Here is an 11,726-nt window from a genome sequence, read left to right as displayed (position 1 = left end):
CAACTGTAGGATGGAATATTATATAGCCATCAAAATGATGCTCTTGAATCTTTTTAATGATGTGGAAGCTCTTGCAAAACATTAAGCTAATACGAAGTAGATTACAAAACAGCACGTGCAGCATCTATGCACTGAAGCAAAGACACCAGAATGTTACCAGAGGTTACTTCGGGATGGTTAGAGGCAATTTTTATTTTCTTCTGGATTAAAAAAAATCTTTCTCATACATTTTCTGTGTGTGTGTGTGTGTGTGTGTGTGTGTGTGTGTGTGTTACCTTCGTTTTAATAGGAGATGTTCTTCTTTGTTGAAATAATTTAAACAGGCTGCATGATATGGGCGGACAACGCCAGAAGGCCGGGGGCCAAGTATGACGGATTTGCCGGGTTCCTTGGGAAACCTAGTCTGATGATCACAGAACCTGGAGAAGGGCGAGTCCTTGGGTTCACTGTGAGGTCACAACTGGCAGCTGGGCGATCGGGAGAGCTGCTCCTCCTCTCGGAACCTTGTTTCGCTTCCGTGCAAAAGACCTAACAGCCTCGGCTGGCCTGGCTCCCGGCTCTGTTTGGAGGGTCAGCGGGAAGGTGTCCGGCGTGCGCGCGCGGTTTGCCAAGCCGCGGGCGCGGCGCTTTCCTCGGGGATTGCTGTTGCCGCGGCTGGGCGGCGGCAGCGGCGGCAGCGGCTGCAGCAGCAGCAGCAGCAGCAGCAGCAGCAGCAGCAGCAGCAGCAGCAGGGCAGTGCCAGCATGGCCGGGGGCTTGGCGGGGCATGGCCAGTTCCAGCAGCCTCAGGGACCCGGAGGCTACCCCGCGGCCATGCAGCAGCGTCGCGGGCTTGGGGCGCGGGGGCGGGGCCGGGCGCGGGGGCGGGGCCGGGGCAGCGGGGGCGGGGCCGGGGCGCCCCGGGTGGCGGAGGCGGGGGAGGCGCGCCGCCGCTTCCGCCGCCCGCGGGGATCCCCCGGGACTGCCGCCCGGGGCAGTCCCGGTGCGTGCGGGTACAAAAGGCAGCTCCGGGGCCCCACGCCGGCAGTTCCCAGCGATGTCGCGCGGCCTTCGGCTACTGCTTCTGAGCTGCGGTAGGGCCCGTGGACGCCCGGCGCCCCCCGCCCTCCTCCGCGGGACACCCCCTTTTCTCGCTTGCTCACGCCGCTCTCTCTCCCTCTTGCAGCCTGCAGCCTGGTGCCCGCGGCGCGGGAGGTGAAGGTGGCCTGTTCGGAGGATGTGGACTTGCCCTGCACTGCCCCCTGGGACCCGCAGGTCCCCTACGCGGTCTTCTGGACCAAGGTAAGCGCGGCGAGGCCGGCGAGTTAGGGTTGGGTGGTTTAATTGCAGACCGGGCAACCACCTTCCTTGGGCTGGCGACCCTCTATGGCTCGGGTTCGGGGGCATCTCCCATAGCTGAACTCGGTACCCGGTCTTCCCACAGGCCTCTCCCCATCCCGGCTCCAAGCCCAGCCGCATCCAGGTACAGGACGACTTAGATTTAGTTCCGCCGGGGACCTCAATCTTCTTGCCTCTAAAGGTGGCCCTGAGATGAATGATCCAAATAAGACGTTGTGGAGGGCAGAGAACCTCTTATTTGGATTAATTCCAGAGGCCACCTGTGGTTATGGACAGCAGGCCACGGAGAAAGCAGCTAGTGCAGATTTGGCATTGGATGGGAGGAAGGTCTCCGGATTTCTGATTTCTGGTGTTTTGTGACTGTGGTGCTCATACATTTGGGGAGGGGGCAACTTGAGAGGAAGGACTGCCAGAGAGAAGTGATAGGCTTGTTTCTTAGGTGGTAGTTATCTGTCATCCCCGTTCTGGGGTACCCTTGGCCTCCTCCCTCTGGCCGTCCTGAGAAGTCCAGCAAGGAGGACGTCTGTGACGGTGCACAGAGGCGTCCCCGCGTGTAAGAACAGTGTCACTGTCCCTACTGTAAGAGAATTGAGTCAGACTGAGGCTTTTTTAAGGTTTCCTCTGAGCTGGAACCTTTGCAGATTCTGAGATTGTGGTTCTGGTGGCACTGGAAACCCAAGCAGCCACTGTTTGCTGTCACTGGTTTTTTTTTTTTTTTTTTTTTTTTGCTGCCGATGCTCCCTGCCTTTAATGAGGTTACTGCCACAGTGGCACCTCTGGCTGAAGCACCATGACTGTGATATCCCAGCCTTACCCTGCGGAGCTCACTGATTTGTCATCTTACCTTTCAGGAAATCTCTGTGCGTTTGTAGCTTTCCACAGAATGCTGGGTTTTCTTCTGCCCACCATAAAAGATGCTGTAAGAACCTGCACAAGTATCTAGCCATTTAACAAGGCAGCACAGGACCGTTAACCTCTTTGTGTGTGTGTGTGTGTGTGTGTGTGTGTGTCTCCTAACCAGATTGTCAGTTCCCTGGGGACAGTGCTGCGCCACTGCTTTTGTGTATCCTGCATGGCACCCAGTGTTTGCCCTGCTAATTTGGAAGGTGCTCAGTGAATTCAGGCTGACCCTTTATGATTATGCACAGTGGAAACGGTGCTGGGGCCTCGGGACGCTGTATTGTGTATGAAAGTAGGTTTGTTATTATTCCTACTTCATTTCCACCTTATTCACTGTGGGATCAGAGAACACAGCAATTCCAAAATTGTTCCCTTGTAAAAACAATAGTATGTAAATAAAAATATTGTAAAACCAATATTATTTGAGTACTCACCATCTGTCAAGCTCTGAGGTAAATATCTATGTACATCAGCTGTTCCAATCCTTCCAATGGACTTAAGAGATCAATACTGATACTGTTCCTGCTTTACAATGGAGGAAACTGAGCCTTAGGGAGTGAAATAATCTGCTCACTGTTACACAGCAGGCTAATCGCTGGAGGTGGGATTTGAACCAAGCAGTCTGGCTCCACAGCCTAGGTTCTTAGAGGTCTATCTTGTTATTTCTGTTTTCTCCCTTAATTACTTAAAGAAAATGAAAGTGTCTTTGGGCTAGCCAGGCAGGGACTTGGTTATCTAAAAGGAGGGGAAAAACATGAAACCACTATCCCTTTCAGAGAGCAATTAAAAAGGGAAAACAATATTAATATCCCCAGGGGAGTAATTACAAAGTACTCATGAAACAAGTAGATGAAATTTCAGACTGTAAAGTTCAAACAGTTGTCAAGTTAAATCTTGCACGAGGTCATTTGGAATGATGCAGTAAACCAGAGTGATTAACCTTTGACTTTTCCTTGGATGTCAGCTGATGATGTAACTCTATAATGTATGTGCTTGTTTGTCGAAGACAGTTCTTGCAAGCTTTAAAGACCCTGAAGGTCTCTCAAAGCTCTGTTAAGAGAAAAAGACAATAGTCTCTTGGAATTCTCTTTTTTTCTGTTGGTCCGTGGAATAGGGTCATTGAAAACTCATACCCTAGTTATTTTTTTTAAGGAGGAAACTGTGATTGAGTCATGGTGGATAGGAGAGCTATGCTATGCCAGTAAACTAATCAGATACCTTGAAAGTGATACGCTTTATTTTTCAAGTACTTTTGAACAGATCTCAGCGGATTCTGTAGATGTTTGTTATTTTCCAGCCCAGTAATTATACTTTTGCATCGATTGTGCTTGTACAACAAAAATGGTTAGAGTGTTCTGGAAATAAGGCCAGTGGTGAAATGCTGAAATTCTGCATTTTACAGAGGATTATCTTGTCATTTCCTCCCACAACTTTCTTGTAAAATGTTTCAGTGATGCAGAGAGGTAGCTATGAAGTGAGGAATTTAAGCCTGGTGACCACAGCCAGCCTAGCTGGATCATCAGTAGGGTGGTTTGTAAAACCACTTTGCACAGTTGTAGGCTGCATGCTGATCAAGTAAGCAGAGAGTCCCTTGGAGTGTGTGGGGTTTCGCCGTCCGCCAGATTGAATCGCGTTCTTGCAGGCCTTCTGCATATCACAATTACGGTTATAACGACTCACAATTTAAAAATCCATTTACCACTCAGTTCTCCGGCACCACAGAGTATCCTGCCACTGTCCAGTTGGCACTGATTACTTATGATTAACAAAAGGACCCATGTAAACCATGTGTTTCTTATCATGTGCCTTTTACCAAAAGGCTCTGAGCAGACGGCGTCCACTTAGTGTTTGCAACATTAGGGTGAGTTGGGAACAGTGTCCATTTTATTCTCTCTGTTTCAAAGGTACGATGACAGGGGACTGGGCGGGGTGGGGTGGGGGTGTAATATAGACATGCCCAGGTAGAGCCAGGAGTGGGCAGAGACAGTCCAATTCCTGTTAGCCCAACTCTTCTTTACCGTGGACTGATGTCTTCCCAACTGGGATCCAAGAACGGGGCCTCCTCTCATCCCTTCCCGTATTGTACCTTTGAAGGCAGAGTGAATGCTTGGGAAGAAATAGAAAAGTTAATACAGTATATATCCATTCAGTTTAGCTCTTAGGATTGTGAATAGACTGTGGTTGTTGGGGGAGGTATTTTGAGCTATTCTGAGGCAAAGAGACGTTGGTCCATCACTCTTGTACCAAAGTAGAACGTGGCTGTGACCTTGGGTTAGCTTCTAGCACGAGAGGGTCATAGCCCAGTCCCATGTCTGCCAGGAGTAAGGACATCCCTTAAAGAGCTACGTCTGTGCTGCATGCGGAGCGGGTTCACGCGCTCTTTAATGAGGCTGCACTAGGTCTGGAAGGGGAGGATGACACTGGATGAATGGAGTGTTCGGGCGTGGTTAAAGTTCGCCACTGCTCGTAATGAGTGGTTACTTACGAGGGCGACATAGCACCGTCTCGTATTGTGCTGGGAGCCCCAGCACCCTAAGTTGAGGCATAATGAAAGAGGATATATAGTGTCATCTCTGAGTGACACCACGTGGGTGAGGACAGAGGTGCGTCACAAGACAAGTGCCCTTTCTAGATGATTTCCAAAGGAAGGGAGAAAGGGGAAGTGAGACCGTGATTTCAGAGAATAGATCAGACTTGAACTTTACAGTATTTAGGAGAGATGCAGCTGTGGCAGGTCATGGGCTCTCCTGGGGACTGAGGGAGAGCAGATTCATGGGCTCGCATGAAGTTACTTGGAAAGTTCCAGGACGGTCGCTACACGGATATTGCTTGTCCTTGATTTGTTATGAGCTGTCCTCCATGTATGTTGCTAATCTCCTATTCAGTGGAGTCCTGTTTTTTTGTCTCTAGCATCTTGTGTGACAATGAGCCCCAAAGCGAGGAAGTGCTAAGGAGGAGCCTTCGGAGGGGCTTAGGGTTGATGAACGGCCCGGGCAGATGGCATCTGTACAGCCGCCAACCCTGATGGACCCATGAAGGAGACAATGCATGCCGCTCACTGCACTCACCTGATTCTAGAGTGATGTGTGTTTTAAGATAGATTTGAGATGTTTTAGGAGAAAAAGGAAACATTTCTACATTAAATACAGAAGCGCCGAAACATTGAAATGTGAAAACAATGCCTGTGTGAGCATCAAAGAAAAATCATACCATCCCCATTGGCGCCTATACTGCTTGACCTGATTGAATAACCTTTAGGTCAGACTATGAAAGGCAAAAAGTGAATTTTCAGATGTCTCCCATATTTACATTTTCCTCAGTTCGTAAATATTTCTATGTCCCAAATGTGTGCCAAGCCCTGCGCCTGGCAATAGCCATCCTAAGACCAGGATGGACCTTTTGCCAGAGGACTGTCAAAGGCATGCACACATGAATCCACACGCATTTTGGGGGACTGAGGGGAAACTAATGATCTGGAAGGGAGAATCATACCACAGAGGACTGAGAGGTAATGCCAGCAAGCAGGCTGGGAACAGACTGTGAACACCCCTGAATGCTGAATTATAAGGGCTTGAACTTGGTCCTTTCGGCAGCAAGGAGCCTTCGAAAGTTTTTAAGCAAAGAGGATAACAACGTGAAAACTATATCAGAGGAAAAGCGTATTTCTTGTGGTGAAAGACAGACTATAATTCATCCCAGAAGATGAATCTTAGAGGGAAGCTTTAGTCTTTCACTGCAGTGAAACTGCCATCGGGTTAACTCAGTGAGGCTGCAGCACATTCCTGGGGGTTACCTCCCCTTCTCTCTTGGTCACCAGTCCTGTTGTCCACATGGTTCTAGGGAGGAGTGGGCCAGGCTCTAGAAGTCCCACCCAGAGGAGAACGATGGAGCGCTGAGATTTTCGGACAATGATGAGACACAGCAAAGTGGCTAAAAATCTTTCAGCTTGGAAGAGGGTAGGGAGGAAAAAGGCAGCTGAGAGTTAAAGAGAAAAAACTGCAAACACTTGTTTTCCATAAATAAAGGGGGAAACCCGAGTCACATGAGGACTGATTATGTTAGTTCTGTACTTGGTTATGTCACTACACAAAGAAGAGGAAGTTAGAAGAAAGTCTCAGTGACATCAGGGAAGGTTTTATGAAGGGCAGGACTAAAAAGAGATACATTACCTAAAAAGAGGGTTCCTCCATCTGAAACTGTTTCCATAAGTCCTTCCTGGCTGCTCTTGGGATAACCTCAGATTTTCTGCCAACAGTGCTATAGCTCAAACCAGAGCTGAACTAAAGTATTTCCCTAAGACTCTTTACACCTGAAACATATTTTTAATTTTTGTTTTTGCGCTGGGGTATACTTGGGTAAAATTTCTGTGTGTGTCATGTAGCTCTGGTATAGAAGAAAGAGCCCAAGGCTGGTGAGTATCACTTGCTATTTTTGTGAAGCACCAGCTAGTCTACTGCACGTCTTGTCCCAGTTGTCCAAGAGAAGATAGATTCCAGAAGAACTGGTAGTTGTCTAGGATTATTGGTCCACATGGGGAAAACCTATGGGAAAGGATAGATGCTCATTGCCATAGACAATTCATGTTCACCTAGGACCTGACTCACTGGGTCAGTTCTGGAGAACAAAGGACCTGAGTCCAGTCACACCCTGGTGTCTCTTTCACCGAGCAGTGAGCCTGAGTGACAAAGCAGGACTGGCCTTGAGGTTGGAGCCACGTGGAGATAGCCCCGCATGTGCCACATTTATTTCTGGAGTGGGGCAAGGTGCTCCTGTCAATTAGGAATCTTTCTGTTGTGAAGGCTTGTAATCCAATCAAAACTAGCTTAAAGAAAAGGGAATATATTGGCTCATGTGGTTGAAATAAATAATTTTTAAAAATCAAAATATAGTTCCTACTTCAGTTATGCCTGATGTCGTGGGTTAAATAGTGTCCCACAAAAAAGTTATGTCTCAGTCCTAATCCCTGGTATTTGTGAGTGCGGCCTTATTTGGAAATAGGATCTTTGCAGATGTAACCAAGTTAAAGTGAGGCCATACTTGATTAGGGTGGCCCTGAATCCAATGACGGGTGTCCTTATAAGAAAACAGAAACACAGAGACAGATGCACAGGGAGAACACCACGTGAAGGTGACGGCAGAGACTGAAGTGATGTGTCTACAGGCCAAGGAATGCCAGTCTCCAGCAACACCAGAAGCCAGGAGCAAGGCATGAAACAGATTCTCCCCTAGAGAGAGCACGGCCCTGCCAGCACCTTGATATCAGACCTTTGGCCTCCGGAACTGTAAGAGAATACATTTCTGTTGTCTTAAGCCACTCAGTTTGCGGTAAGGCTAAATTTGAAGGTTTGTGAATATCCTCAGGGCTCGGTGACTTTCTATCTCTCAACTTTTCCTTCCTTCGTGTTGGTTTCATTATCAGCTTCCACGTGGCAGTGAGATAGTAGCCGGTAACTGCAGACTTGTCTGTCCTCCCGAGATCAAGTGCAAAGCAAAAGACTGTGTCTCTTCCATCTCAACAATGTCAGATTATACTTAAGTGGCTTTGATTGGGTCATGGATCCATCAGAACCATTCCCTCTGTTCACGGAGGTCAGGCCAGAGTCAAATGTGCCTTTTCTGGAACCAGATGTAGTGCCCTCCGAAGGACGTGAACTCAGAGCCCGTAAGGATGCCCCTCCCGGTCCAGCAGGACCCACAAGGAACTAATGGAAGGAGGACGATTGGCACGAACAGTGAGTGGTCCAATGTTGCCTTCAAAGCCCGGTTCCAAAGGGTATTTTCCACATTATGATGGTGCCTTAGAAATTCCGAATGTTGTGGCTATTTTGGAGACCTTGTGGGCAGAAGAACTTTCTCCCTAGAGCAGAGATTGGGAATTCTAGAACAGCTTTGCCAGAGGAGACTGGAAGTAACAGCTGGAAGAAATGACTGAATGGGTGGGTGGAGTAGAAAGCTATTGGATACAACAACAATTCCTGTTACCAACGTTACCAATTATGAAGCACTATTATGTGTTTTCTCATTTGATGCTTAAAATAACCCCATGAGGGAAGTGTGGTAGTTACAGACGAGGATATCCAAGTCAGAGGTAAAGCGACCCAGCTACCTGATGCTTGACTTCAGGTCTTCTGATTCCAGAGCTAGTGCCCTTGTGTCTTCCTCATTGTTTCTAAAATTCCCTCATTCATTAAATAAATACTTTCTGAATATTTCCTACGTGCAGGGAACTGTTTAGAACTTAGCTGTGAAAATAAAAAAGAGTGGTAACATTTTTAGCGCTTTCTGTGTGATTGACACTATGCTACAGTACCCACCTACCTCATCATAGGTAGATTCACACCAACTTTGGGAGGTGTAGTTACCCTCTCCCATCTCAGGGGAGCAAACGAAGCCTGAGAGCTCCGGGCCCTTCACCAAGAGCAGAGCTAGCCATGGTGGGGCTGGGGTTTGTTTCCACTTCTGTCCAACACCAAAGCCTGTGCTCTTAATTACGTTGCCTCTGCCATACTCATAACTCTGTTAACAGCCATAAATACAACTCTGTCTGTTAGACCCAGTAAATTTCAAAGTGGAAAATCATTTTTCCAATAAAACTACACTTAGAAAAATACGATGTTAATGCTTATACGTTCTACCCCCATTATGACATCAACCTCTGAGCCAAATTGTTTTGCATGTTATAAAGAGCTGTTTTTATGATGAATGGGGATTATATTGGCATTTTAATTGAGTTGGAAACCAAGGTACATGAATGTTAGTGCATGGGAAATGCAATAAAAAAAAGCTGTTCGATGTGATTGGAATATATCAGATTAATTTAATACCACCTTTAAATACTAACATCCATTCCTTTAAATATGTTTAATTAAATTGTTGGATTAAATATTTATACGCATATATATACGCACACATTTTTCTCCTCAAAAAAATCTCTTCCCTTTTCTTTTACTTTCCTATCACATTCTTAACAGATCTCATGCACGATAAATTTGGATTTCAAGGCTGTGGAATCAAAATTGTTTGCAATAGGAATGGAGCTGTTGTCTTCTTATATCCAAAGATGGTAATCTAGGAAGTTAGCATATATATGTATGTATTTATATGGATAAAATTATGTAAACTTCTAAAAAAATCCCTTTTCACAATAGGGATTTGACTGAAATATAGGTTCAATTTCAGCCAGATTTAGATATTTATTTGATTTCTTTCTTGTTCAAATTTATCCACCATTAAAAAAACAATTCACGTGCGTTTAAAATTACTAGTTGTATTTGCTTGGCTTAGTATTCGGCAAATTAAAGAGAATTTATCTTAATTTAGGGCTTGTGGTTTTCTTAAGGTCAGATCTCCATCTTAGAGAAGGAATATGGTATTTAAATTATTTAGTCAAATTGGAGGCCTTGAGACAAAAGTCCGTAGGCTTTCTGAAAATGAGATGTCTTATATTTTGCCTTTTCTAATTCAATCAGAAAGATAAAATATGTCAGCATAAGAGTTAATGCATGGAATGTGGATCTTAAAAACATAATTTGGATGAGTGTTTTGAGGAGTTAATTTGCCCACAGCGTGCTGTGGTGTAGCCCTCTGCAATATGCGCGTCGCAAAGTGTGCGTTAAATAGTTCCTGTGAGTTACACTCGGCCGTGAATGAATCTGCGGGTTCCTTTTGTTATAAATGACTATTTCCTAAAATGCTTTTGCAGAGAGGCAATGAAACACTTTTAGATTTGGAATGTTGAGAGTCATTCTTGCCAGTGGTTGATTTTGAGCCAGCTCAAATGTTTATAAGAATTCATAAAACCAAGCGAAGTTGAGGATGGCCCATTTGCTGTTATTCCATGTTCCTCCCCCTGAAATTCCTTCAGTTCTTGAACAGTGCTGCTTGGGCCACGGCTCACTCCCCCGATACTGCAGGGTGATGGCTGCTTGGCCGCGGTGCTGAAGATGATAATTTGAACTTTTGCATAAAGTCTCTTGGTACTGCTAGCGCTGCACTCGCATCTTGAGCGTGTGACGTTAACATGGAAACTACAACTATTTTTGCGGCTGTAGGCAGAAGGAAGGGGGAATAGGCTATGTACATACCTGCAGCTTGAAGCTAGAAGGAAGGTTCTGAACTATTGCCATGCACACTGTGTGAAGTTACAGAGGGTTCCTTTTGTTACGGGTAGTTATCGGGCACACAGAGCTGTTCATCACTTTGGCAAGAGGTCCCAGGTTAAGCTAGTATTTCTCTCAGTTCTCTGGGCCTTTCAGGAGGACCCAGGAAGGGGCCGTTGGAAGATGACCCCGTGAGAGTTGAGATATTTTGCCACGATCCCACTGATGGCTGTGGTGGTTCAGTAAATCAGAATTCTGCAGGCTGCTTTGGGGTTCTTTGTTTTGACTTTCTCCACCTCTTACTTTCATTCTTATGATTTCACCCTTCCCTGGCTTTGCCATTGTAAAATAACCTCTCTGGAGGTTTTGTCAGAGACCCGTGGAAATCTGACCATCACATAAACTACTTTTTGTTGTTACTGCTGTTTTTTAAATGAATTCTCTTCTGCAGATAGGCGGAAGGCCACTGCCAGTCAGTTCTGATCACCGCCACGTACTTGCTTCAGCAGTTCCCAGCAGCCAGCGTGATAAAGGGGCCATCTTTATGTAAATAAAGCACAATAGTTTATATTTCCACCAGCTCCAGAGGGGTTCTCAGTTTTTTGTTTCTGTTTTATTTTTTTTTTGATCTTGACTTTCAGATAGGTCTTTTTGAGTTGAGGGAGGGGGTCACTGGATAGGAGAGAAGACCGCCCTAAGGAGAAAATCTGAGGTAGAAAATCTCAGAATGACTGTTGCAGCCAAGTTTCCATCTTTTCGGATGCAGGGATTTCTACAAAACTCAATTCCAGTGAAATCTATTGGAAAGAAATCTGAGTTGAACACATTTGGAGGTTAATTTAGAAAAGAAAAGCAGATTGAGACAGCATCGTGGGGACTGCAGAGATTAAGCTGAGTTAATTAGTTCAAACTGGGCTTGGGGGCTGAGGTGGGGGAGGGACTCTTGGAAGCGGTTGGCCCGGGATGGTCCTGGGCACCTGACCCATCAAAAGCTCTGGTCAGAGGGAGCACTTCTGCCAGGGAGCAGAGGAGGGGAGAGGTACAGGCACATGATAAGGCTGCAATTTTTGGTTTAATCAGACTTGAAAAGGGGAGAACTGGTCTAACTCAGACGTGTTCTAAAATCAGTTGGATGCCTGAGGTTCCTTGACCACACCTCCTATTTTTGTTTTCTTGCTCTGTTTTTGAACACCTAAATGCCCCAGTCTTGATTATTTTGGAAGGAACCTTTCAGCACAAGGACTGTCAGGAAGTGGGATTTACGTTCGTAGACCTCACCTGAGAAAAGCTATTAGTCTCAGCCCAGTGCTAGAAGTGAATGAAGCAGGGTTTCTTGCAGGAGCGATAAATCAGCCACCAGATGTCTCTGCAGGCCACTCCACAGGAATGC

General features: G+C 46.2%; 1 protein-coding gene across 1 annotated transcript in view; it reads left to right on the top strand.

Moving 5' to 3' along the window:
* The first annotated feature begins 1,035 nt into the window (after positions 1–1,035).
* CD83 (CD83 molecule) overlaps positions 1,036–11,726 on the top strand; it is a 16,814-nt gene continuing 6,123 nt past the window's right edge. Inside the window, 2 exon segments of the mRNA XM_007461271.1 lie at positions 1,036–1,072; positions 1,165–1,280. Coding sequence (XP_007461333.1) covers positions 1,036–1,072; positions 1,165–1,280 — 153 coding nt within the window.

Source organism: Lipotes vexillifer, unplaced genomic scaffold (genome assembly GCF_000442215.2).
Source record: "Lipotes vexillifer unplaced genomic scaffold, Lipotes_vexillifer_v1.1 scaffold863, whole genome shotgun sequence".
Lineage (NCBI taxonomy): Eukaryota > Metazoa > Chordata > Mammalia > Artiodactyla > Lipotidae > Lipotes > Lipotes vexillifer.
Note: the sequence above shows the minus strand (reverse complement) of the source record. Positions and strands in the feature narration are given on the sequence as shown.